Raw genomic sequence first — 27656 nt, forward strand, 5'->3', positions numbered from 1 at the left:
ACCCAAAGAGACATGTGCCCCACCATTAGCATGAAATCATCTTCGTCCTTCATTTAGTTCCTGTACTGATTGCTACTTTTGACCATATGTGGAAATTGCAGGATCAGATCCACGTTCAAATTTACATGCAATGGAGTGTGTACACCGAGGTTCATAACTGGAACTCACCAGCATGGAAAATGCAATACCAACATATAGGTAACTATAACAAAATATATATAAACTAACACATTCGCAAATAAGAATGTTAGGTAGAAAGGAAATAATAACTGTTCTATAAAGAAATATGGGTGGCCTTGGGAATGGCCCATATCCTTACTCTGAACCAAAATTCCTTAAATTGAACTAAAATTCTTTCGATATAGACCCAAAATCTCATACAGCAAGAAACTGCCATTCCTTTACACATTTCTCTCTCAAGGCCCCAAGGACCCGATGGCTACTGTTAATGAGCGGGAGCTGTAGAATCTTGCACTGGAAAGAAGTAAGGATCTCACACTGCTGGGCAGTGTGAGGGATCCTGGACCGCTCCAGTACTGCGTACCCCTGCATGCTGCAATGGTTTCTCTCCAAAATGTATAAGAATTGAATGCAAAGCCTTAATTTACCAAACCCCCCATTCACAACACAGTTTACAACTCTTGTGTAAGAATGGCTGTCCGGACACAACACAAAAATAGAGAGCCTGTCTACCACTTATTTAAGTTAAACACGAGAGAGATAAATCATTCCAATATTCCCATTTAAATGTCTTCTCTAATTTCTGCTAGAATAGGAACTATACGAACTGTGTAGATCAGGAAGATACGTATCCTCAAAAATGCAAAAGGCAATATTCTTTTTTTATAATCCCCATGTAATGTTTTACGCTATTTTTATTCATTCTTCCAATTTCCAGTAAAACATTTTTAACATTACAAGTAAGTAATTGCTCGATTAATAAAGTTCCATTAAACAATGGCAAAACACAAGTAGGAGGATAGGGAGGACTGGAGTGCCATTTTTCAGAAAGGACCGTGCCTTTTCTCTAGAGGCCCTAAGATGTATTGATATCACAAAAAGAATAGGGAAAGTTCTGCTGTACATAAACCAGGTCTACCTTGTCAACATCGCCATACCGGGATTCTAGGGGGCTAAAAACTACCAATACTAGAATAACATACAAATTGATCAGAACTTAAAGTAGTAAGAAAGATTCACGCTAAGGCGCTGCGGAAAAAAATATACTCTCTACGGAAATTCACATTTCTCTCAGCAATCCTGTATAGAGAGATTTGATTCTCGAATCAAGACTGTCAAAACTAGTGTCTTCAAGGGTCAAGAAAAATATGAAAATAAAATTATAATAACACCACAGCGAATGCCATAATCTAAGGATGGTGGCTTGTCTACCAGATGTAAATATTTTTTAGACAATCACAAGCGATGAAGAACCATTAAGACGAAGAACATTGAAACGTGCATGTTGCTGACTTTATGGAAGACCCTTACACCCTGACCCACAGATAATGATTCCTCTTTCAGAGCCATCAGTTGCATTATTATTAATACTCACTGTCTCCTCCTTCCTACCTTCCAGACACGGAATGCCATGAAGCCAGCAAAGAGAAAGAGCAACAATGAGGTGCCGATCTTCAAGTCTGACAAAACCACCATGCCCACGTTGACAAACAGCACCATTCCACTGACAAGCAGCATGGCGTTTAGCAGGGTGCGGTCAAAGCTGGAGGTGCGGACCTTCACCACCGGCAGTACCTGCTCCAGGCCCTCAAGCGGGATGTCCTTGAACGATTTCAGCACCAAATGTGCATTCTTTGGCCGTGCAGCTACTAATACCCTTTTGAAGTAGCGCCTGGAATGAAAAAGAAGCACAAATTTAACATCTTGCTTTGCAGTGCCCCTTCCCTACGGTCCTCAGAAATTCCTCTTATACTCACTCCTACATTCATCATTTTAGCCCCATTTCCCATGTACCCCTACTGTTCAAAGGCATCTGCATCTACTACCAGTTCCATTCATATGTTCTAGGCTTGCTATTAAGATCATACCATTGTTCCAGTCCTCCTTTCCATTTCCTATGTACCGCTGGTCTTCTCAGTCCTACTTGAGCTGTACCTCGTTTGTTCTTCCTAAGATCATACCATTGTTCCAGTCCTTATTTCCATCTCCTATGAACACATTGTCTTCTCAGTCCTCCTTGAGGATCATTTTCAAAATCCTTGTCCACGCTCACAAAGCCCTCCACGACACTGGACCGACCTATGTCAACAAACGAGTCAACTTCCACATACCAACTCAACAGGTCCGCCCCGCCGACCTCGCCCTCGCTACAGTCCCCCGCATCCAACGCACCACCTCCGGCGGGAGATCCTTCTCCCACCTCGCCGCCAAGACATGGAACTCCCTCCCCACCAACCTATGCAATACCCAGGACCTTCTAACCTTCAGAAAGCACCTAAAAACATGGCTTTTCGAGCAGTAACCGACCACCCCCATCCCCTTTTCCCCTCAGCGCCTTCAGACCCTACAGGGTGAGTAGCACGCTTAGGAAAATATTTGAATGATTGATTGATTGAGCTGTACCTGGTTTGTTCTTCCTAGAAGCCCATCTTCTCATGTTGCTGGAGTTCCCTTTCCACCATCTCATCCATCCTGTTTCCCTCTGTCCTTCGTATCAACACATTCTTCCACTCCCTATTCCTCTAACATGTTCTTTCCAGAAGGTGTGTCTGTCAATTCCCTTTATATGTTCCTGGCATGCGCAACCTAGCAACCCATCCTTACAATTATATTTCACTGTGCCTTTCATTTCCTGAACCCACTCTTCAACCCCTCTTTCCCACAACTTTGGCATGCTCCTCCAAGCATGTCACCTCATCTGCATAGCTCTCAAAGTTATACTCTAATACTGAAAGTCTGATCTCCCGTGAAGTTGCACTGGATTGGAAGATTTGTTAGGAGAGTCGCAGTGGGAAAAATTGTAAACATATTTTCCTATAAGACTTATAACATTTAAATCAGATATTACAGACCCATAATTCCATCCCACCATCTATGCTCTCTAAAGTTCACATAGGGGATAAGGAGTCATATAGCCATTCTGAGCAGCAACAAAGCACGTTAACTATGTAAATCCGCTCTCTTTAACTCCGTCTATAGATTGTTTCAACAAGATAAGGAGGTTAAGGATATTTAGTCTTTCTGTATAGGATTCATGTTGTTTATCTTTCATCATAAAATTAACCAGTGACTATCCATTCTTCACACAATGATCATTCGTGTCATGTAAGGAGTACATAATCTTTTCTAATGACATTTCTGTAATGGTTACATATTTGTTACAGTGTTCTCTTTTAATCATGTCCTCAAATTAAATAATTGATATCAGTGTCGTGATTGCAATTGCCTCTCTGTACCACATCCTCCTAGTCTTCCTACAAATGTTAATCTCATGGTAATTTTTAAGTCATATTCTTATTTTACCTAGTTCACTCGTTTATCTATGATAGACATCATTTTACATACCATACCAATGACCCTCCTTGGTACTGACCACCAAAACACAATTCGCAAGTCCCACTTCATAAAGCCCACTGACCATGAACTTTAATGTCACCACATTTTGCTACGGCAAAAGCAACGAGGTAACTTTAAGGTGGCTCTATTAGTCGTATTCTGTAAAGTCTCTTCACTTCTCAAAATATGGATAAACTGCTCATTTGTCACCGAATAACAAAAAGCCCCAAAAGCAGTTAATTCAGAGCTTAGAATGACTGGTGCAATGCACATGCTAGAACATACACTCAGCCACACAATGTTACCCTGTAAAGCTGTGCACCTTTGCTCTTTCCAACTTTAAAGTCAGTCTACTCATATGATGATTCTGTCAACTGGAAGAAGGGTAGGCAGAGGGTGCCTAAGGACTAGAATAATATTGTTACAACCTGTATCTCAACCATTACCAACACGTAAGTTAATACGACGGCATCCAAAAAAAACCAGGAAGGAGGGGATAATGATTACACAGGCAGCAAAGAAGACGCATACATCAACTCCACTAAATTATGCATTGCCTTGTAGTGAAGTACGCAAGACACACTTCTTGCAGCATGTAAGTTGGAGGCCTAGATAGCAACCCTGATACATTTTCTGAAAGTTCCCTGTCAGGAGACGTACTTCAAAGGAAAAGGGAAGGCTTTGGCGTTTCCCAGCTGATCATGGCCAAAAACAGGCCGGTCTTCCGCTCTCCAATGGCCTTCGGATGAATCAATGAGCAGGAGCCGCAGACCTCGGAGTCATGTTCTATGCCTAGACTCCGGATGGAGATACCATATGGATAAGAGACAAACATTTTCTTGCAGCATCCACAAAAGGGTGAAAACACTGAACCCCTAGGAGATCTTTGACCTAGTCATTGCTGAAAAGCTGAGGTATTTCATCTGTAAACTACAAGAGAGCTTAAGAGCCACACAGACGAGGCATGGAATACAGAAACTGATAGCAGCACACCAGAAGATGTTTTACATCTCCCAATTTTATCACATCCTAGATGAGTGAAGTTGAGGCAGAGGCCACACAACACCACCTAGTAGCAGCGCTGGAGAACTATTGATGTGGAAAACGTTTCCAGATCCAGCCTGGCACCTTAAGGCTATTCATAAGACGATGCATCTATAGAAAAAAGTATCCATCAAAAGTACTACTCATGAGGTTTGTGTATTATTTGAAATTTGAGACATCCTTTTTGAAGTCCCTGTAACACAAAACTCCTTCCTTGTTTTGCGAATAAAATGGGCAAGCATAATTTTTGAGAATAACTTGTGTAATAGGGGTACTCACTGCCACCATCTATGCTGCACGAGTGAGATAAGTGGCGCTTTCTTAGCTGGAAACCCAGATCTAGCCAGGCTTTCAAAACCCAAGACTATAATGCTAAATATCTGAATACTTGCCTGTCGGGTGGCTGTCGTTGAGACTTGTAGAAGTAATTCTTCTGAGACCCACTGCTCACCTGGACAGCTAAGGGGCCCACTCTCTGCCCAAGGGCCCAGAATTGGATGTATTCATACTGTTCCAAGTTAACTTGCACCTGAGGCGACCAAGAAGAGAAAGACAGTACTGTTAACCTTTGTCTCAATCAATCACTTCAATAATATTTTGCCCTTAGAGTTTGCATCCTCTCTGGGCCACCACCAAGATCCAAAAAACGACACTCATTCAGCTCTTGAATACAGCAAACATCAGATGACAAATTTCATTCCCGAGCCAAAGGAAAAGCAAAACTTTCAAACTTGTACTCTCCTCCATGCCCACCTGTGAGAGGACGGTCCTGTCTACCTGGTCCACCCAGATTTTTTGCTTTTGGATCACCTGGATTTTTAACTTTTACTGTGAGGGAGCCTCATAGTTTGGGATTCACCCACAGTAAACTCATGGTAAAATGGACTGCACATGTTTACTGCCGGTGCCCCATTATTAAGCAAAGGCTGCTGTGATGCAGCAAGGGTAGGAGGCCCAGGGCTGGTTACACGTGATCACGTGCACACACACACACACACACACACACATGTACCGTTGTGAGGGCTGCACACTGGAGGACTTCTGTTGTGCGCAGCCCAAGAACTGTGCCTAGGTAACCTGGCGCAGAAGGGACCATGCAGAGTGGGTGGTGACCTGAAGTAGGCCTTCTGAGATGGGTGCACGCATGTGAGGGATAGCCAGTGTACTTACTGTCTTCACTGTAGTGACAGTCCATTATATGCCAATGGGAAAGGCTACCCTAGGGTGCAACTCCAGTTCCCTAGGGTCCACAGACTCCAGAGTCGCACCAATGTACACTTTAACTTGCATGAAAGAACAATGCAGTAGGTTACAAATCTTTACAGCTTATGAATCATCCAGTAATGTCATCTTTCTCTGACACTGCTTAGGATCAGGGCCAATTACTGCTCTCTCCAGCTGCACAAACAGGGCCTTACTTCAGCCAGCTGCCATTCCGTACCAGGAACTGGTCCTTTCCCAGGCCCCTCAATGTGGGGGGACTCCTTGGAGGAATTGCTGGGAGGGGTCCTGGCAGAAGTGTTAGGGAGGAGGAGGGGCTGAGTCCCTCGGAGCACATGTGGCACTGCGCTCCCCGTGAAAATGCGCGGGACAGACAGGAAGCCGGCAGGAAGCCAGCAGGAGCAGCCGCGGGTGGGCTCTCCATACTGCTCTCCAACTGGAAGCTCACTTGATTGTGTGTGTGTGTGGGGGGGGGGGTCCTGGTGACAGCAGAGATCCCCTGAAGAAGAGGTCCCCCAGAAGGCCTTACGACGCGGTGCAAGGCTGCAACAGAACCCACAGAGAAACAAATGAAAAGTGAAGCGGCTCTCCCCCGCTCGGCAGTAGAGACGTTAATCAAATATGCACGCTCCTGGAGGAGGGCATCCTCCCCCCAAGAAGTTAGCAAATGCCCCACCCTCAGTTTCGGGGAACTTGGTAACGATAACCCCACAAAGTTTCCAATGTGTTTTCAAGCTTAGTCCCAGACAGAACTTTTTTCCAAGGTGGTGGAACTACACCCTCTAGGAATGAAGATCATGACTGCAGACCTTGTGGCTTGAATTGTGCTAACAACGGATTGTTACAATGGAGAACACCCTCTAGAGGTAAAAGGCAGTAGGTACAGGTGTTTTGACAGAAATGGAGTTCTTGAGAGACTATGGTTAAAGTGTAGCATATTGTGTGAATGTGCTTAAAAATGTATGGCTGCAGCATTGTGGCCAATTATAAGACATGTGTACGGTCATAGGAAAAGGCACCCTCTAGGGGTGAAAGATGGTATTACACATCTGTTAACAAACAAGTGATGTGCTTTAGGAACTTTGTCAATGGTGCATTATTTTTATGCAGAATGTTTCAATGTGACATATGATGCACTTTTGCCACCACCCTTCAGGAGTGAAGATCACGCTGAGAATAATCGTAAACAGTACAAATCACTTCAACATGTTGCTTGTTGATGCTTATTTGAGTAAGGAGACTGACATCTACTAGTGGCCAAAGTAGATGTACTTTCTTGCCTGTATTAGTTGCTTTCACTCCAAACAGACAAATATCGCATTGGAATCCAAGTGACTGCTTTGCCATGTGGGTTGTTGATTTATATCTCCCTTTGAGAGAGACAAGAACGATTACGCAATGTCATACAAAAGTAATTCCATCAACTTGTGTATATTTGTAAATTGTTGCACAGTATTGAGTAGTGCATGTGTAATACATTTATTAAAAGAAAAAGCACTGAATGAACAATCATTTATTGAGTGTTATTGTTGTGTGCTTGTGAATGGTGTTTACTAGCCCAGACCACTTCCCTTGAGTAGGCCTCGGACTGCTCCTCTGTAACATTACCCTTTGAGAGTCAAGCGTTACAATGGGGTGTTTGTTTCCCAGTGGTGGCCAAGTGCGGACCCGTTACTTGTGCAGGCCACAGAGCTAATGTCCAACACCACCCATACCTGTCACCCTACCCTCAGAAAGGACAGATTACACTGCTGTCTCCCACAACTTTACCCATTTCAGAGAATGCATATCAGTTAATCAAAGCACTCTGTGCTGCATGCCTGATTACTCAAAGTCTGTCTGATGCAACGGAGACGACACTCTGAAGCAAGACGTAATAAAAAATAGTCACTTCATCGGACCCTTGACAGATGCTAACTCCGGACTGGCACCCACACCCATATCCAGGTCCATGTAGATGCTCAGCCTACATGAATGCACACTCTACAAGACCCAAACTCTAGATCACAGCTCGAGGAGGATCTTGGGGTCCTGAGAACACTCTGCTCTACATGCCAAAACTCATCACAAAAAGAAAAACAACCTGCTAACCCAATTAATGCAACTACAATTAGTGCTGTTCTCAGCAATCAAGCAGTGTGCCCCACCTCACTAGAGATCATCTAATACATCAGAGTCAAATGGAGAGTAAGAAACCTCTGCATCCATGTCCATAAAAACTCCTCACTATCAGAAAGCATTTCAGTGCCTGTGGCATACTCCATGTTCCCATCCTTACGTGGAACCTTTGTAGAAAGAATCTTTGGAAATACTCTGGGCTAGCAAGAGCATCAAAATTTGCCAAAATGTAGATGCCACACCTTTTCAGTTAGCCTACCAACAAACTGAACACGTAAAGAACTGCTTGCTTAATATTCAAGCCTTGATGTTGAATATCTACTTGATGGTAAACCTCACATAACATATGCCTTCTTGATTGCCAACCAACAAGTTCAAGTACACGAATGATACTGCAACTAAGCCTGACTGATTCACTCACCAGCTGCACCAAGTCCCTCAATGTATGCACCAACAACCCTGCTTCAAGACTCACACAGCTAAAAGGCAATACTGTCGGGCTCCAGCTTTACCTTCACCACAAAGTCAGAGTATATCGCCAAGAGCAGGACTTTACAACAAATTTCTGACTCTGGTCCTGTCACACATAGTTAGCGGTAATTCCCCATTCATTTTTCTGCCAGGCATCCACCTCATATCACTCAAGCAGCAAGAAGAGTCATTAGAGAACTAAAAAACAACAGGGCTGATAACACATACAACCCAGAAACTACACTAGCTCCCCTACAAGGCTCAGAGCTCTTTTAGATCTGCAGCATCATTGAAGCTACACCATCAAACAGACGACCCTTCATACCAGAAAGGATTAAGATCTCCAATTGTGAAACCAACACATAAAGCCTGAATAACATAAGACTTGAAACCGGAAAAAAACAGAAGACAGGCCTTCTCTTCCTATGCACCAAGAATCTGCAACTCTATAATAACACAGATCCGATTAACACTTTCATTTCTCCACTTGTACAAAGTGTAAGAGAAGGTGATATTACTTGTAAAAGGAGGTGAATCACCTCCTTTTAAACGGCTAACTTGTCCTAATTAACCACTTTGCATGTTTAGAACCACATGAACTCTGTCAGGGATATCAGAAAAGACTGAGCTAGTACAGTATCTTTACCCAGACATGAAGAGTTTAAACCAAGACCCTGCTTTTCGGAAGTGGTCAGGCTAGGTGATTATGGAAACATGAAAGCTAGGCTAGTACTCACTTATGGTTTGTGGGTCAGACTTTTGAGGACTTATGGGTCAGTGATTATAAAAGGGCAGTGTAGGTAATGAGTCAGTTCCTGGCAATATCTCCCAGTTAATTCAGCTCACTTTGCTTCCATCAGTTCGCCACTTGGCATTTGCCATCCATCACTAATTATTATGTTTACGTTTCTTGGTTCCCTGCTCCCGCTCTTGAACTCTAAAATCCTTGGTCTCTAACCTCTATTTTCCAGATACCTTTATAAAAACTGACACTTCAGCATTTACAATTGGAAAGGTTCTGTTTCAAAGAGAGCCCGAGAAATACGATTTGCATATGGCAGCATATTACTTGAGAACACTTTTCCAAAGTCATCTATAGAGAATGTTTGGTGATTAAAGAGTTTTCACACAGTGCAAACACCAAATTGGTATATACCTGAGATCTATTAAAAAAAAACTGTAAAGCAACATACAAGACTGGTGTTGTTCTTCTTCCAATTTCAAAACAAAGCCACCTTTAAGCCAGGAGACAGACATGGCAAGTCTGACACACTGTCTAAACAAGGGAGAGAGAGAGAAGAACTGATGCCTGCTCATGACACCTTATCGACTGCAACTCTAGTAAGAGACATTTTAGTTCAATTTATGAACCAACTCTGATCTGACAAGGACAAAACAATGGTAAAAAAAATGGCTACAGAAAGACTTGCAAAATCGAAGTAAGATGGTAACATTTCTATACAAGAACAATGCCTTAAATTATGTCCAGATCGGTCAAAAAGTATGGGACATTGTTGATAGTTCTGGATTATCATCCAGAACCAGGTTCGAGTCTCGGCTCAACATCCTGTGATTCTGGGCAAATCAGTTAATCTCCCGGTCCCTACAATTCAATGCCTTGAGACCCTCACGGGTGATCTGCCACGCTTTACAAATCCTAGATTTATTTATTACTGACTGAGGAGCTCAATTCATTGTCACTTATGAAAAGAATAGATAAAAATCATAGATGTTACTCGTTTTCTGTCTACCAGCTCTCATCAACAGATAGAAAGACTTCACCAAGTGCTAGAACGATAAGCATCAGTATGAGTGGAGCATCTGAATTTCCATGGCAGAATTTGCCTAAAACGACAACTCTCTGAACTCCTTCATGGGAACCTCTTGTTCCTACTGATTCCGGTCATATTCACCCTGGACCTTTCCTGTATGTCTTTCTCCTACCACAGCTTTCTTGGTCACACATCAGGGAAGTTAGGAAAAGAGTTTATCAGCACCTTCCCAGGGCAAAGGCAGAATACAAGAGAAAGGGTGATCATCATCATAGAGCTGCTGCAGAATACAACGTTGGAGGGAAGGTAATGGCTGTCTACAAATGCTTACATCTTCCAGGGTCCTACACTAAGCTTGCTCCCAGGTTTGTAGGTCCCTTTTCTATTCTTAGATTAGTAGGGCAATCTGCATGTACCTTGAATTACCTAAGAGGTGAAAAATACATTCTGTGTTCCATGTGTCCTGGATCAAACCTACCGTCACTAAGGGAGGAACAACACCGCCTGTTTTTGTTGATGGCTTCTATGGATATAAAATGGAAGCTATTTTTGACTCCTCTATTACTTTTGGTCTACTCCAGTATTCTGGGCATTCTGGAAAGGATATGAAGCTTTGGAACGATCTTGAGAGCTGACTTCTTTTATACATGCTCTTCAAGTGGGGACACAATTTCCTCAACTGTATCCAAAGAACTAGCTCCCAGCATACGATACAGGGAAGAAGGACAGTTCTTTGGGAAGGGGTATTGTCCGATATACAAGGAAAGACTCCGCTAGCCTAGTACTTTTTACAAAGGTATATCGGGATTACACCCTGCTATATTTTTAGAAGAGGTTAAGTTTGGCACATTAGAGGACAGCAACATGGAAGCTAGGCTGGAAGTCACTTTCAAATTGTGAACAGGTCATCTGGGGCCAAATGGGTCATTGACTATGAACAGTCAGTGTCTGGAAACATCTCCCAATTGATTCATCTTACTTTGCATCAAACGTTACCAGTTAGTCACTTTACATTAGCAATGCCTTACTGCTTGTTATGTTTACCCTTCGTCGTTCTGCACATCTGCTCATCTCTTGGTCTCTGTCCTTTGTTTATCTCTGTAAGTTCTGTGTCCAGAAGTGTGCTGCTGCTCACCATCTCAACAGTACCTCTGTGAATTTGTATCAACTCCTGTGGCAACCTCTGCAATAATATTGCAGAGCTGCCATGCTGCCTTTTTCAATTGTGGCCACCTAGGATTCTTCTTTGTCTTTCCCTCTCTCGTAAGTATCCAACCAGTGGTTCTGAGACGATCCTAGGATACTGCCGGTGCCATTGCAAACCAGTTTCTCTGAAGCCTTCCCCCAACTAGCCCCCCCACACCCTAATTTTTCCGCATAGTCATAACCAACTTATTTTCATTTTTCAATATCTTTGTTGGACGAGAGAGATGGTTGGAGCCGCTGGCTATATTGCAATTGGGCGATAACATCATCACTCTTAAATTCTGACAGACCCCCCACAAAGAGAACCCTCCAATCTGCACTTAGGTTTTATTTACCTAACGTTTTACCACTCCACTTCAACTGGGCCGTGATCCACCTGGTTTGAGTTACATAAATACCCATCCATCCATACAAACATACATACGTATAGATACCATGTTCTGCTTCAAGCCATCCAAGAACTATCTTTGTTGTTCTGACATGAGGCTGTTCTGTGAAGAGAGAGAACTCAGGAAGGTATGAACTCTTTATTTAGGATAATCTATTTTTATTATTGTAGGCATGATAACATTTTGGTGGGTGGGCTATGAGAGTGTATCATTTAGAGTTGTTTTAGGCTGCGTGCCCTCTCTTGAGGGTTTGGAGAGTGCTGCTTTTTGTAAATCTGTGTGAGGGACGAAGCAGTGGTTGGAAGGTGGGTGCTCAAAGCTGCAGGCCATAATCTAATTGAAAGAAACCTCACAGTGTCTGAGCCTCAATTAGGAAGTCTTACTATACCTATGAGGATCAAATGCCAGAGGTCAGAGAGCAAACCAAATGGAGGTTTCCCTGGTTAGAATCAATTATCCTAACGTGCTAGTAACAGGATTATGAGGGATGTTGAGGACGTGAGATTAAAACATTAGAAATGGAAGTAATTCTAAACCAAATGATTTGAACTAATCCCGATTTCATTACTAATGGGTATTTTTATACTATTAGCAAGCTAAAGTTTTCATTTGAATTACATGCTTTTCACCATAATTCCTTGGGCCTAATGAAAAAAATCCAAGCAACTTGCTCACAGATTCCTCGCAGCTTTTTAAAGAGAGATTAGATAATGGTTTCTTTTAGCTGTGTTGGAATCACACCCTCTAATACTGACTAACTGAAGATAGCTGTGACATATATTGGGAAGAGGTGTGTAAAATGCCAGAGTAATCACCCAGAGGTAGAACCATGCCTTATTTCCGTCCCTTTGCGTGGGCACAATTTCTGAATTTTAGATGACGGGAAATATAAACTGGGAATCAAGGTACATCCATGTATTAGAACTTGAATGGCATGTCTGAGTAGTGGAAACACTTGAAAGAACAGTCTACAAGATAGGAGAAGACAGGGTTCGGCAGTCACATTTATGCTGCTACTTATACTTTTAATTTGGGTTTTAAAGAACCTGGGCGTAGTTTTGAAGAATTTATGTTCGAGCTGGTAATAGAGTTAAAAATGGTTTCATAAGACATAAGGCATTCTTTAACTGACTCTCATGCTGAATCAATGGTATCACAATTGAGGTTTTCAGTTTTGATTACCATGATGGTATATTTTTCAATGATCTAATCTGAACCTAGGAATCCCCCTTAGGTACAAAGGCAGAAGTGTGGTGTTACAGAATACAGGGTACTGTTTTTGAGGTTTGTGTACACCCGTCCTCAGAGGCATTAACTGTCAGATTTTTGTAGCTTGTCTCTTAATGATAAGAAACAAGTTACTTACCTGTAACTGTAGTTCTCCAGTATTGGAAACTTTCATAGATTCACATGCTTGAATCATTCCCCGTCGTCGAGATGGGAGTCCCCTGTGCAATACAAAACCACATTCAATTGTACATAAAGCTCAGAGGCACTAGGCCTCTTAATTTAGTAAAATCTCACAGTAATTTTTTTTAAAAGGATCAAACTTGAGAGACAACCAATCAGCTCTCACCACCCCTTAGAACCCTCCTGTGAGGAGCCTATTTTCCCCCAGATTTTCCCAGCACAAGTGCAACAATAATCTAAGGCTCAGAAACTGAAGGTGACCTCCCCAGGGGGGGAAGGGTGGGTCGCATGTGAATCTATGAAAGTTTCCAATACTGGAGAAATACAGTTACAGGTAAGTAACTTGTTTCTTACTCCAGTATTGGAACTTTCATAGATTCACATGCTTGAATCAGAATAGTAAGCAGTGAATAACACATTTTCATTCTACAAACAATAGGATAGCATTCTGAAATGCAAACTGGTCTGATAATATGTACATACACTTCTTACTGTGATCTACAACATTATACCAAAGAAAATGTGATATAGTAGAAAATAAGCGGATGGAGGGAAATAAATATTTCAGCTCACCGTCATTGGAACAGGTTTCGAAGGACTGCTTGACCAACGGTTGCATCCCGAAGTGACTCCGTGTCCAGGAAGTAATGCTGCATGAAGGTGTGAGTTGTTCTCCATGTCGCAGCACGACAGATGTCTTTAATTGAGACACCAGCAAACAGCGCACAGGATACAGAGATAGCTCTAGTAGAATGCGCTCTTACGGTTGTGTTCAATGGCCTTCCTGCTTTCTGATGACAAAATATGATTGCGTCCTTAATCCACTGGGATGCAGTCTGGTTATCGAATGACCTTTCCTAGTAGCACTGAACGCTAAAAACAACTGAGTGGATCGTCTGAACGACTTTGTCCTGTCCAGATAGAATTTTATGCATCTTTTTAAGTCAAGCGAATGCAGAGTTCTTTCGCAGCAGTTTGCGGGTTCGGAAATAGAGTTTTGAGCAACACTGGCTCATTGATATGGAACTCGGAAGGTACTTTGGGCACGAACTTAGGATTGGTGCGCAGGATCACTCTGTCCTGTCTGAACTGCAGAAAAGGTTCTTGTAGAGTGAAAGCTTGAATTTCACTAACGCTGCACGTCGAAGTAAGGGCAAGAAGGAGAGCCACCTTCCAAGTGAGGTACATAGGGGGTCATTCTGACCCTGGCGGCCGGTGACCGCCAGGGTCACCGACCACGGGAGCACCGCCAACAGGCTGGCGGTGCTCCCGAGGGCATTCTGACCGCGGCGGTTCAGCCGCGGTCAGAAAGGGTAAACCGGCGGTCTCCCGCCGGTTTACCGCTGCCCCATTGAATCCTCCATGGCGGCGGAGCGCGCTCCGCCGCCATGGGGATTCAGACACCCCCTACTGCCATCCTGTTCATGGCGGGAAACCCGCCATGAACAGGATGGCGGTAGGGGGTGCCGCGGGGCCCCTGGGGGCCCCTGCAGTGCCCATGCCAATGGCATGGGCACTGCAGGGGCCCCCGTAAGAGGGCCCCGCAAAGTATTTCAGTGTCTGCTTTGCAGGCACTGAAATTACGCGACGGGTGCAACTGCACCCGTCGCACCCCTGCAACTACGCCGGCTCAATTCTGAGCCGGCGTCCTCGTTGCAGGGGCATTTCTGCTGGGCCGGCGGGCGCTCTTTTGGAGAGCGCCCGCCGGCCCAGCGGAAATGTCTGAATGGCCGCCGCGGTCTTTTGACCGCGGTGCGGTCATTCGGGGGCAGAACCTTGGCGGACGGCCTCCGCCGTCCGCCAAGGTCTGAATCACCCCCATAATGTCTGCTCTGTGGATCGGCTCAAAAGGCTCCTTCATAAGCTGGCCAAGAACAATGTTAAGTTGCCATGCCGGGGGCGGAGGTTTCACTGGAGGAAAAGATCTGAAGAAACCTTTGAGAAATTGTTTTACCAATCTGAGAGAGTATAAGGATGGTTTGCCTGGCACTCTTCTATTTCTGGAGATGGCAGCTAGATGGACTCTGATTAAGGAATGGGCTAGTCCTGAACATGCCAGCTGTACAAATACGGCAACACTGCCTCTGGTGCGGAGGTGAGAGAATGGACATCTTGGGTTTCGCACCAAATACAAAATCTTTTCAGTTTTAGTCGGTAGGACTTGCTGGTACTAGCTGCACGTGCATTAGCTAGCACATCTCTGCACTCAGACAATAGGTCTAAATGTCCAAACTCATTGTACTCAGGAGTCATGCGTGCAAACTGAGCGATTTGGGATCCAGGTTCCTCACTTGCCCCTGATTGATGGTAAGCAGATCCGGGATTGGTCCGAGCCTCATGGACGGAGAGGTGGACAGGAGGAGCAACTCCGTGTAGCACGGTTGACGCGGCCACGCTGGAGCTATGAGGATCAGTTGGCAGGGTTCTGACTTCTTCTTCCTGATCACCCTTGCGAGGAGAGGAATCGGAGGAAAAGCGTACGCATAGATCCCTGACCATGTAATTGAAAATGCATCCCCCATGTCCCCTGTTGGTGATGCCAACTTGCATAATGTTGGCATTTGGCGTTCCGGGAGGATGCAAATAGGTCCAGATTAGTTTTTCCCCACCGGTGGAATATCCGATTTAGCGTCTTCTGGTGTAACTCCCACTCGTGGGAGGATAAGGTAAGTCTGCTTAGCGAATCTGTGATGGTATTCTGGAGGCCTGGGACATGCTCCACAGTGATGTGGATGGAATGGTGAATGCACCATTTCCAGGTGGTTTGTGCTTCTCGGAAGAGTATGCAAGACCGCGTTCCTCCCTGCTTGTTCAGGTAAAGCATTGTGGTGGTATTGTCTGTTCTGACAAGCACAGCTGACCCTCGTATCCTTGGAAGAAAGGCTTGCAAGGCATAATGGACCACCCTCAGCGCGAGAAGATTTATGTGGAACGACCAGTGAGAGGGTGGCCACTTGCCGCTCACCCAAAGGTCCTGCAAGCATGCGCCCCATCCTGTGAGCGTTGCATCCGTCGTGACAGTCATTGGAGGAACTTGTGCCAAGAAACTGAGACCTTAGGAAATGTGCTCGGGAACTGTCCACCAATTCAGAGAATGAACCAAATATGGCGTGACGCGGATGGTATCCTCGAAGGAACCTCCCGCTTGTATCCACTGCTGCTTGTCCAGTTCTTCTTGAATCGGACGCATTCGGAGGCGGCAGAATGGAATGAGGCTGATACATGATGACATCATGCCCAGCAAGGACTTGTACTGCCGCACTGAAAGACACCTTTTTCTTTGGAAGCGCCTTGCCAGCTGTGTTAGCTTTGTTTGTCTGTCCGGCGCTGGATAGGCTTTGACTCGCTGAGTGTCTAAGATAGCCCCTAGTAAGGCTAGACGAGTAGAGTCGATTTTTGCTTGTTGAGTGTAAGGCCTAATTCCTCAAAAAAGCGCAGTCGCCCTGACTGAACTTTCTGCTGTCTGGATATCTGGAGCTTTTACCAACCAGTCGTTGAGATAGGAAAAGACTTGATGTCTGTTTCTCCTCAAGTAGGCCACCACTGACGCTAGATATTTGGTAAAGATTCGTGGTGCTGAACGTAGGCCAAAGGGAAGAACTTTGAACTGGAAGTGTTTGCCGTTGACCGCAAACCTCCGGTACTTTCTGTGGAACAAATGAATGGAAATGTGAAAGTACGCATCGTAAAGGTCCAGAGAGGCCATGTAGTCTGCTTTGTTTAGAACCTGGAGGACGTCTTGGAGGGTGACCATCCAAAATGTCTGCTTCTTGAGGTATTTGTTTAACTCCCGTAAGTCCAGAATTGGCCTCCAGAGGCAGGATTTTTTTCGGATGAGAAAGAAACAGGAGTAAAACCCCTTTACCTTCTGGGAATGCAGAACAGACTCTTTAGCCCCTTTCCTCAACATGGTGGCTACCTCCAGGCGAAGTAGACGTAGGTTTTTTTGATGAACTTGCGATGGAGGCATCAAAGGGGGCATTTGGGTAAATTCTAATAGGTGTCCGAAAAGGATCACATCCAGCACCCACTTGTCTTTGGTTATTTGTTGCCAGCAATGTAGATGATGTTTGAGTGTTCCATGATAAGATGCGGCTGTTGCAAGAGAGGAGTTGCCGGCGGGGGCGGAAGCAACGGCTGTTGTGCGGACGAAGGTTTAGGTGGAAAACGTTCCTGATAATCCACCAACATTGCCTGTAAGTCAGAAACTAATACCGACCAATGGCAGCTGCTCATAATAGCCCTGGGTGTAGTATGAAGCCTCATCATCATCAAGAGTACTCTTGGCACTTGACCCTTAGTTGTAAAGGGCTGCTGGCGACTCCAAAAATACCCTCCTCATTGGAGTCATCTTCATCCAAAAGATGCGAGGGTTAAACGCTGGAAACCTTGCCAGGCGATGTAACAGTATCCTGGTCCCCTGACGACATCAGAGGCAACGAATCTGGTCTTTGTTCCTTTACGGCAGTCTTTGTCATTGACGGTGATCTAGTCGACAGTGGCATCGTCGACGAGAGCATCCCTGTCTCGACCGTCGTTGACGGTGGGAACGTCGATGGTAGAGTCGTCGTCGACGGTGGGAACGTCGACGGTAGAGTCGTCGTCGACAGTAGGATTGTCGTCGGCGGATGTTGTGTCATCAACGATGCCGTCGACGGCTGGTGTTCCGTCGTTGAAACCGTCGTCGGCGAAAACAGCGTCAGCGGTGTGACCGCCGCTGGTGAAGCTATAGGGCATGCAGTAGACGAGGAGGAACATATCGTTGACGAGGAGCCGGATCTTGCCATAGACAGACAGTGTAGCGAGAGTAGAAGTCGTCGTCAATACCTGACCCTTCGTTGGCGCCGTCTTCAACGATGAACCTGTCGATGGCACGGAATTTGGTTTTTTGAAGGTATGTTTTACCTTAAGTGGTGGAGTTGACGGCTGAGAAACAGGCTTCCTTTTAGACTTAAAGTCAGAAGCTTTCATCTTCATCTTTGAAGGGCTACCAGACTTTGAGGGTGCCTCAGCAGATTGTTTAGCCACTTTTCTTGGTGTTTCTTCTAAAGAGACTTCAGATTTTCACTTCACAGGTGTCTTTGCCATAGAAACAGACGAAGAGGCACTATCCTCATCAGAGACAGGGTTGTCCCTGGATTTCAATTTCTGGAGCTGGATGAGAAGACGACCCTTCCTATCCTTAAGGGTCTTGGAAGAAAAAGTTCTACATACCTTGCAGTCTCTAGGTATATGGGTCAGATAGAGACAGTAAATACAGTCTTTATGCTGGTCATCAACATGCAGCCTTTTATTCATGCATGTCGCACAAGCTCTGAAGAGCCCTTTCTTAGGTGTCTCTGACATAGTAGTCAGTTTGAATCACATTGAAGTAATCCTCAAGAGAGAAAAATCCAAATTCACCTCAAACAGTGTTTGTGAGAGAAAAACTGAGCAGAGCTCAGAGGAGACTCCTTAGCACAACGTGCGGTTGAAAATCTTAGGGAAATCAGCTCCTCACAGGAGGGTTCTAAGGGGTGGTGAGAGCTGATTGGTTGTCTCTCAAGTTTGGTCCTTTTTTATAAAATGACTGAGATGTTACTAAATTAAGAGGCCTAGGGCCTCTGAGCTTTATATACAATTTAATGTGGTTTTGTATTGCACTGGAGGGCCCCATCTCGACGACGGGTAATGATTCAAGCATGTGAATCTATGAAAGTTCCAATACTGGAGTAATGACAGCCTCATGAATGGGGAGGAGGGTAGCACATGTGAATCTATGAAAGGTACTAATGCTGAAGTGCTGTAGTTACAGGTAACTTTCTTCACCAGCAATAGACCTTTCATAGGTGTACATGTTACCAAAGCAGTACATTACATAACAATAATATGTAGGTGGACATTATGCTCACTTAATGAAATAAGTTGATCTAATAAAATATGGTCTGTCCTATGCCGGACCCACAAGGATGGCCTTACCAGGAATACTGAGAATCAATGGTATTGTCAAACAGTGTAGCGAAATATCCCTGACCATGGTATCAGAAGTGCTTCTTCTTGGGTTCCTTGATAGCACAATGTGCTTGCAAAAGTGCGCATTTTATAGAGATGTAACTCTAGAGTTCCACATTTTTTAAATATGAATTGCAGCTGACTGGAGTCTATCTCCCATTCATGGCAGTCTGTGCCCTTTCTACCAAAAGCATCTCCCCAACCATTGTGCAGTCCTAGTTCTACTGTTAGCAAGACAGCATTGTGTAGTAAACAATGCTATAATCATTGAGCTTCCTGAGAGAGAATTTGAGATTATGACCATGCTTGGTGTTGTAATGTAAAGAGGTCATGCTGTCTGTTCTTGTCAATACTTCTTGGTTTTCAGCACATGGCAGACAGGCTCTTAATGCTGTGTCTTAACTCTAATTCGTTTATCTGGAGAGAATGCTCATTTTAACTCCAGAGCACACTCATTGCCAGGTCCTGAAGGCAGGAATCCCCAATCCTTTAGTGATGCATTCATTGTTAAAGATTTGGAACATGCAGATCTTGTTCTGCAAAGATACGGCCCTCCAACATCAACTGTGAGAGTGCTTTCTTTATGAGTGGAGTTATTACCACAGGCTTATCACAATGACTGCGCATTTGCTGCAAATGAGATTCTAATGCCTCTTCAAAGCGCACATCTTCTAATGGCACTGTGGCACTAAGCGAATGCAAAATGACATAATGCCCAGCAGTACTTTGTATTTTCAAGCTTTGACCTGAACTCTCAGGCAAATGTCCCGGTTTTGCGTTAGCAGTGTCTCATACCACTCTCGTAACAGCTGACTATGATTCTTAAGTAATTCCATTGGTGAGCATGGACTGGCCTGTAAAAGAATGAGTCCTCCATGTCTATGAACGCCATGTAATCTCCTGTATCGATGGACTGAAGTATATCTAATAATGTTAACATTCTGAAGCTTTGTCTTCTGAAGAATTTGTTGAGAAACCTTAAGTGTAAGATAGAGCGACACTCTCCCGACATTTTCTTGATAAGGAAGAATCTGGAATAAAATCCTTGATTCAATTACACTCTTGGGACACAGTTGATTGTGGTTTTGAGGAGGAGCGTCAGGATTTCTTTTTGTAGCATCTCTATATTAAGATGATTTTCTTTTCTGCAAGCTGTGGAGGGGACACTATTACGTTTAAAAATCCAGAGGTGAGAAGAGATGTTCAGCCAGGCGGGAAGGAATGCCTAAATCTTGTCCAAACACACGACCCCTGCTCCCCCTCCTTCCCCTCCAGTATAAACTCTTCCTTCTACAAGCAGTTCAAGATGAGGACAGCTCTGATGGACTTTCTTGCTTTAGCTTTAAACTCAAAGGCAGTTTTTTTTTCTCTTCAGATTCTGTTGATATGTTAAACTTTTGAACCGCCTGAGCTAGAAGACTGTGGAACTCCCCAATGACTTTGGGAGGTGAGTAGGGTGGCATGGAGTTTTGCGTAGCATCCACAGAAGGATCAAAAGCATCTCACTCAAGCATTTGGAAGTCTGTAGGTGATGGCTTACCTATTTGGTTGCCATCCTCATCATGGCCATCATCAGAGGCAGAGGGTCTGTATTCTTCATCCTACAGGTGTGCACAAGATAGACCAAGAAGGACAGGGTCAGGTGTGTCCCATTGAGGAGAAAAGAAGACAGGCTCAGGGGAGGAGGTGTAGGAGGCTGGCCTGGCTTGTAGTGGGTACCAAGGGGTACTTACACTCTGTGCGAGGTCCAGTTATCCCTTATTAGTGTAGAAGAGGTGTTTCTAGCAGCTTAGGCTGATAGAAGGTAGTTATAGCAGAGCAGCTTAGGCTGAACTAGGAGACATGCAAATCTCCTACTATACCACTGGTGTCATATGCACAATATCATAAGAAAACACAATACACAGATATACCAAAAATAAAGGTACTTTATTTTTATGACAATATGCCAAAAGTATCTCAGTGAGTACCCTCAGTATGAGGATACCAGATATACACAAGATATATGTACAAATACCAAAAATATGCAGTAATAGCAAAAGGAAGTAATACAAGCAATGTAAAGTTACAGTAGAATGCAATAGGAGCACATAGGTATAGGGGCAACACAAACCATATACTCCAAAAGTGGAATGCGAACCACGAATGGACCCCAAACTTATGTAAGCTTGTAGAGGGTCGTTGGGGCTGTAAGAAAACAGTGAGGGTTAGAAAAATAGCCCACCCCAAGACCCTGAAAAGTAGGTGTAAAGTGCACCTATATTCCCCAGAGAGCACAGAAGGATAAGTTACTTACCTGTAAATCCTAGTTCTCTTCCAGGGGTATCCTCATCAGTCATAAACATTGAATATTCCCGCCCCCGTGCGGGGACCCCGGAGCATATATAAAATACACACATATTATACATGTGTAACAAACAGTCATGCAGGCTATCATGTTAAAAACAGGCTAAAATGCTTTATTTCTATGAAGTTTTTTTTTTTTTTTTTTTTTATATTATAAAGACTACAATAGAGCATAAATATCTACCCAAGCTCCTAAAACTAGGCTTAGGGAAGTAAGCAGCAGCAAACTCTAGAGAAAAAATAGAAAAAACTGCATTGAAAAACAATGAAGCATTCTTAGCCAATAGGCTGCATGCAGGTTAACACAGGAGAACCATAAAAACTTTGGCACCGTGCCTTTAAGACCCTGAGCACCTCCAGTATCCCACCATGCCTCAGGGGTGAAGGAAAGGTGACAGTTGGTTCACAGTTAGGTCAGTTCTTTTTACGGTGACAATTTGTATATCTGATTCAAAATACAGTCTGTCCTGCACTTCTAGGAGACGTGCGTCCGGGGAGGAGGGTGGGTTGTTTATGACTTTGATGAGGATACCCCTGGAAGAGAACTAGGATTTACAGGTAAGTAACTTATCCTTCTCTTCCAGGGGATCCTCATCAATAGTCATAAACATTGAATAGTATAGCAAGCCCATCCCTAAATCCAGCGGACTGTCCGATAGAAGTGCAGGAATAGATAGGTCTTACGCAAATAGATTTCTTAGAGAGGCCTGCCCCACTTGGGCATCCGCTCTTGCATCTGAGTCTAAACAGTAATGTCTAGTAAACGTATGGACAGACTTCCATGTAGCAGCCTTACAAATCTCAGATATCGGAACATTGTTAAGGAGGGCAGCAGTAGCCGCTTTTCCCCTTGTGGAATGCGCTCTAGGCCGCGCTAGTAATTGTTTATTAGCTAGCTGGTAAGTATTAACAATACAAGAAACTATCCATCTTGATATTGTTCGCTTAGATGCTGCCTCTCCTGTCCTCAAATGACCATAGTTTACAAACAAGCGGTTAGAGTGTCTAATCGATTTTGTCTTATCCAGATAAAATTTCAGCACTCTTTTCAAGTCTAAGGAGTGCAATGCTTTCTCTGCCGGAGTCTCCGGATTGGGAAAGAAAGTCGGTAAAGATATGGTCTGATTGATATGGAATTCTGACACCACCTTCGGAAGGAAAGATGGGTGAGTTCGTAGAACCACTCTATTGTCATGAAAAACCGTGTACGGTTCTTTAGAAGACAAGGCCTAGATTTCACTGACCCTCCTCGCTGAAGTAATGGCCACTAGAAAAGCCGTCTTCCACGTAAGGTGTTGTAAAGAGGCCTTATGTATAGGCTCAAAAGGAGGGCCCATAAGTTTTGCCAAGACTATGTTCAGTTCCCATGGAGGAGAAACTTTCTTCAAACCTTCTAAGAAATCCTTGACTACAGGTTTCGTAAAGAAGGATTCCTGAGAAGGTGACTTGCGATAGGCTGTAATAGCAGACAAATGTACCTTAATAGATGATACCTGCAGACCGGACTTCGCTAGATGAAGCAAATAGGACAGTATGACATCCTCCTGCGCCCGTATGGGATTATGACCTTGCTGACAGCACCATATGTAGAATCTCTTCCACTTAAAAGCGTAAGAAAGCCGCGTGGAAGGCCGTTTGGACTCTTTCAAGATGTTCATGCACTCCTATGAGAGCCCTAGGTGCCCATACTGCAGGAATTCAGGAGCCATGCTGTTAAGCCCAGAGAGGGTAGGTTGGGATGTAGAATTCTGCCCTCCATTCTACTCAGAAGATCCGGTCTGCACGGCAGCCTCCTGCGAGGTTTTTCCGACAGGTTGAGGAGATCTGTGTACCAGAATTGTTGGGGCCATTGTGGTGCTATAAGAATCATTCTGGTCCTGGATCTGTAAAGTTTGGTGATTACTGCCGGAATGAGGGGAATCAGCGGAAAAGCGTAGAGAAATATCCCTGACCAGTCGATCAACAGGGCATTCCCTCGAGATCCCGGACGGTAGAACCTGGATGCGAAGTCTGGGCATTTCTTGTTTACTTCGTCTGCAAAGAGATCCAGTTGAGGCCGACCCCATTGCGCAAAGATGTATTCTGAGACTTCGCCATGTAGGACCCAATCGTGAGCGTCCTCTAGGTGTCTGCTCAGAAAATCTGCTTCCACGTTTTGCTGACCTGGCAGGTGAACTGCTGTAATTGACATTCCTCTGGCCAGGAGCCAATGCCATATCGCTTGGGCCTCTCGCGATAGGGGTAGGGACCTCGTTTCCCCTTGTTTGTTCAAGTAATACATCGTGGTTGTATTGTCCGTCTGTATTAAGAGCGTTTTCCCCTGAATTAGTGGTATGAAAGACTTGAGAGCCAGATGGACCGCTCTGAGTTCTAGCAGATTGATGTGGTACTGCTTTTCCTTGTCTGACCACAGACCCTGCGCTTGAAAGGGACCCAGATGAGCCCCCCATCCCTGAAGAGACGCATCCGTTACTAGGGTGTCGGATGGAAGCACCTGGTGAAACGGAGCACCCACTGACAGGTGAGGTCTGTGCATCCACCATCTTAATGACTGATGTGCTACCGCCGGTAGCTGCACCGTGTCCTCCCAGCGACCTGTTCTTTGGCTCCAGTTGGTCTCCAATGCCTCTTGGAGGGGTCTCATGTGGAGTCTGGCATTTGGGACAATAAAAATGCATGATGCCATGGAGCCCAGCAGCGATGTCACCTGACGTGCCGTAGGTGCGTTGGCTCTCAACAGGTCCTGACACTTCCTGTCTATTGAGGATAGTCGTTCCTCCAAAGGATACACTTTTTAGAGTTCTGTGTTTATGATAGCTCCTAGGTAGTGAAGATTCTGTGTTGGAATCAAGGTTGACTTTTGGTAATTGACCTGAAGACCTAGAGCTTCGCAAACTCCGAGTACAATGTCCCGATGGCTTCTCGCCTGCTCCGGAGAAGAAGCCTTCAGTAGCCAGTCGTCTAGGTATGGATATATGTATATCCTTTGTCTTCGAAGATGCGCCGCCACCACTGCCATACATTTCGAGAAAACTCTTGGGCAGATTTCAGGCCAAAGGGTAGAACTCTGAACTGGTAATGCTGTAACGCTACTCAGAAGCGCAGGAATTTTCGATGTTTGGGAGCTACTGGGATGTGAAAGTACGCATCCTGCAGGTCGATGGAGCACATCCAGTCTCCCTGATGCAGTTGAGGGAAAATCTGGTGAAGCGCTAGCATTCTGAACTTCTGCTTCCTTATGTATTTGTTCAGCAGCCGTAGGTCCAGAATTGGCCTGAAAACGCCCTCTCGACCCTTCTTCGCCACCAGAAAATAACGGGAGTAGACCCCCTGTCCTCTGTGTGCGGGTGGAACCTTTTCTATGGAATTCTTTTTTAGGAGGGCGAGAGCCTCCTTGCGTAGCAAGCTGAGATGAGATGGATTGTCTTTGGTTGGTGGCAAGCGTGGTGGAGGCTGTTTGAAAAGAAGAGAATAGCCATGTTCGACAATACAGTATTGAGCACCCATTTGTCTCTTGTGATAGAGTGCCACTCGTGAAGATAAGCTGTAATACTTCCCCCCACCGGAGTGGTGTACAGTTTCGAGGGAAGCGAGATTTCATTGCTTGGTGGGTGCTTTCGGAGTGGACTGTTGAGGTCTACTTGACCCTCGCTCCCTTGTGTTCCTCCGTTGAAAAAGAGGGCGTCCCTGTCGTTGCTGTGACCTTTGAGACCAATGAGGGGTTTGAACCCTCTGCTGGAAAGGGCGCCTGTCATACGGCCTGTACCTCCGCCTGAAATCTTTCTTTCTTTCCAGGCCCACCGCCCTCATGGTATCCACCTCAGTCTTCATGCGGGCCATTTCTTCGTCTGCATGGGCACCGAATAGAGAGTTCCCGGCGAATGGGAGATTCAGGATGCGTTGTTGTGCTTCCTGTTTCAAACCAGTGAGCCTCAGCCAGGAAGATCTCCTTGCACAGATTCCATGCGCGTACCCATGAGCAGCTAAATCCGCCCCATCTGCTGCCGCGCTGATAACCTGGTTGGATACCAGGCATCCTTCTTGCAGTATCTCCTGGAAATCTTGTCTGTCCTCTCTGGGCAATTTTTCTGTGAATCTACTGAGAGAGTCCCACAGTGAACGATCATACCTGCCCAGGAGCGCAGATGCACTGGAGACTTTCATTGCCGAAGCCGCCGTCCCGCATATCTTTCTCCCCAGAGAGTCTAGATGCCTGCTCTCTTTATCCGGGGGTACCGTGGATGAAGATGCCACCGAGTGGGTCTTTCGGGCGGCAGCTATTATAACCGAGTCCGGTGGCGGGTCCTTCCTGAGGAACAAAGGGTCCTGTTCGGGAGCCTTGTATTTTTTGAGAATCCTAGCCGGGGCAGATTTAAGCGAGGCTGGGGCCAGAAAAGTGTCCATAGTTGGCTGCAACAAACCAGGCACTAGAGGCAGCAGCTTTTTCGATGCTGATCTCTGTTGTAGAGTCTCAAAGATGACTGATGAGGAGGTAGATGGCTCTGGAACCTCTATGTTGAGTTTCTGCGCTCCTCTTAGCAGCACCTCGTTAAATGTGGTAATGTCATCCACCGGTGAGACTCTAGCAGGTGGTGAATCTGTTAGGGTGGGTGAGTAACGCCCGACAGATGAACCTGATGAAGACCAAGAGGGTGATCTTCTTCTTGAACGAGACCTGGATCTTCGTTGAGAACGAGACCTGCTGAAAGACGCTGTAGCAGAGCGCCTAGGCCTCGCGACCGGTTGCCGAGGAGCAGAACAAGCCCGTTCTGCCCTGGCTGTCGGTGATGGCGTTCTTTGCAGGGAGGCAGTAGGCGAATACATTCGCGAATATTGCGAATCTGGGGAGGCCGCTGGTCTGTTAAGGCTCTCCAGCCATCTCGGAGATAGATTGATGGGCGAGACATGCCCAGATGATGCCGCTCTTGGCCGAGAAGAGTCGCTCGGTATGGAGACCACTGGAGATGGCGCCTTGTCTGGCGTGGGGCGATGTTCTGCTCCCTGTGGGACAGGTAAAACCTGTGTCGATGTCGATGGCTGTTTCGACGTCGAAGGGCGCCCAGCCGGTTGCTCCTGCCTCGACGTTGAGTGCCTTGACGTCGAACGGCGATCCTTGGACCTCGACCTGCTCGCCGTCGTGTGCCTCGACGTGGAGCGGCGGGAGGTCGACAGCGGATGTCTCTCATTCCGTCGTGGTGATTTCGACGTCGTGTGTCCTGACGTCGGGGGCGCACAGCCTTTGGCGGCGACCGGGCACGCCGGCGATGGCTCGACGTCGATCGGCGGGCTGCCGTCGACGGAGACCTGCCCCTGCGATGTTGTTCCCTCGACGCCGTTTCCTTCAACGTCGGGTGTGTCGACGGCGATCTATGCCGGTGAGACGGAAAAGCGACCACGTCGACGGTGAACAAACAGGTACTTTCCTACCTGCTGACGTCGACCGAGCCATTCTCTCCTTAGAATGGCCTTCTGGTTGTCTGGGAAGTGAGGAGGACGATGTTCTTTGCCTCTCCTGAAGCCCATGTAGCCGGATCTTCTCTCTGTCTTTCAGAGTCCTCTTAGACATGTTCTTGCAGTACTTACAAGTGTCAGGGCAGTGAGTCTGAGGCAGGCACACTTTACACAGAGAGTGGGGATCTGACTGGGCCTTCTTCTTCCCACAAGCAGGGCATTTGACAAAAAGTGAAGGCATTTTTCTGTCAGGAAAAAACTGCCTAGCTCAGACAAAGATGTTATTTGTCGAATGAAAAGTGAAAAAATGCTTTTTTAAAGAATGTTTCTGAGAAAAACTCAGAAAAACTGAGAGCTCAATGCTCCAGGATCCCCTCAGAAGAAGCCGGAAAAAAGAACTGACCTAACTGTGAACCAACTGTCACCTTTCCTTCACCCCTGAGGCATGGTGGGATACTGGAGGTGCTCAGGGTCTTAAAGGCACGGTGCCAAAGTTTTTATGGTTCTCCTGTGTTAACCTGCATGCAGCCTATTGGCTAAGAATGCTTCATTGTTTTTCAATGCAGTTTTTTCTATTTTTTCTCTAGAGTTTGCTGCTGCTTACTTCCCGAAGCCTAGTTTTAGGAGCTTGGGTAGATATTTATGCTCTATTGTAGTCTTTATAATATAAAAAAAAAAAAAAAAAAACTTCATAGAAATAAAGCATTTTAGCCTGTTTTTA

General features: G+C 45.3%; 1 protein-coding gene across 1 annotated transcript in view; it reads right to left on the bottom strand.

The window, feature by feature from the left end:
• The window catches only part of TMEM143 (transmembrane protein 143), a 242447-nt gene that overhangs the window by 117032 nt on the left and 97759 nt on the right, over positions 1-27656 (bottom strand). Inside the window, exons 5-6 of the mRNA XM_069200678.1 lie at positions 4953-5089; positions 1573-1852 (exon numbers count right to left, since the gene is read on the bottom strand). Of these exons, the coding sequence (XP_069056779.1) occupies positions 1573-1852; positions 4953-5089 (417 nt within the window). The remainder of the gene's footprint in view (positions 1-1572; positions 1853-4952; positions 5090-27656) is intronic.

The sequence above is a fragment of the Pleurodeles waltl genome, chromosome 7, assembly GCF_031143425.1.
Source record: "Pleurodeles waltl isolate 20211129_DDA chromosome 7, aPleWal1.hap1.20221129, whole genome shotgun sequence".
NCBI lineage: Eukaryota > Metazoa > Chordata > Amphibia > Caudata > Salamandridae > Pleurodeles > Pleurodeles waltl.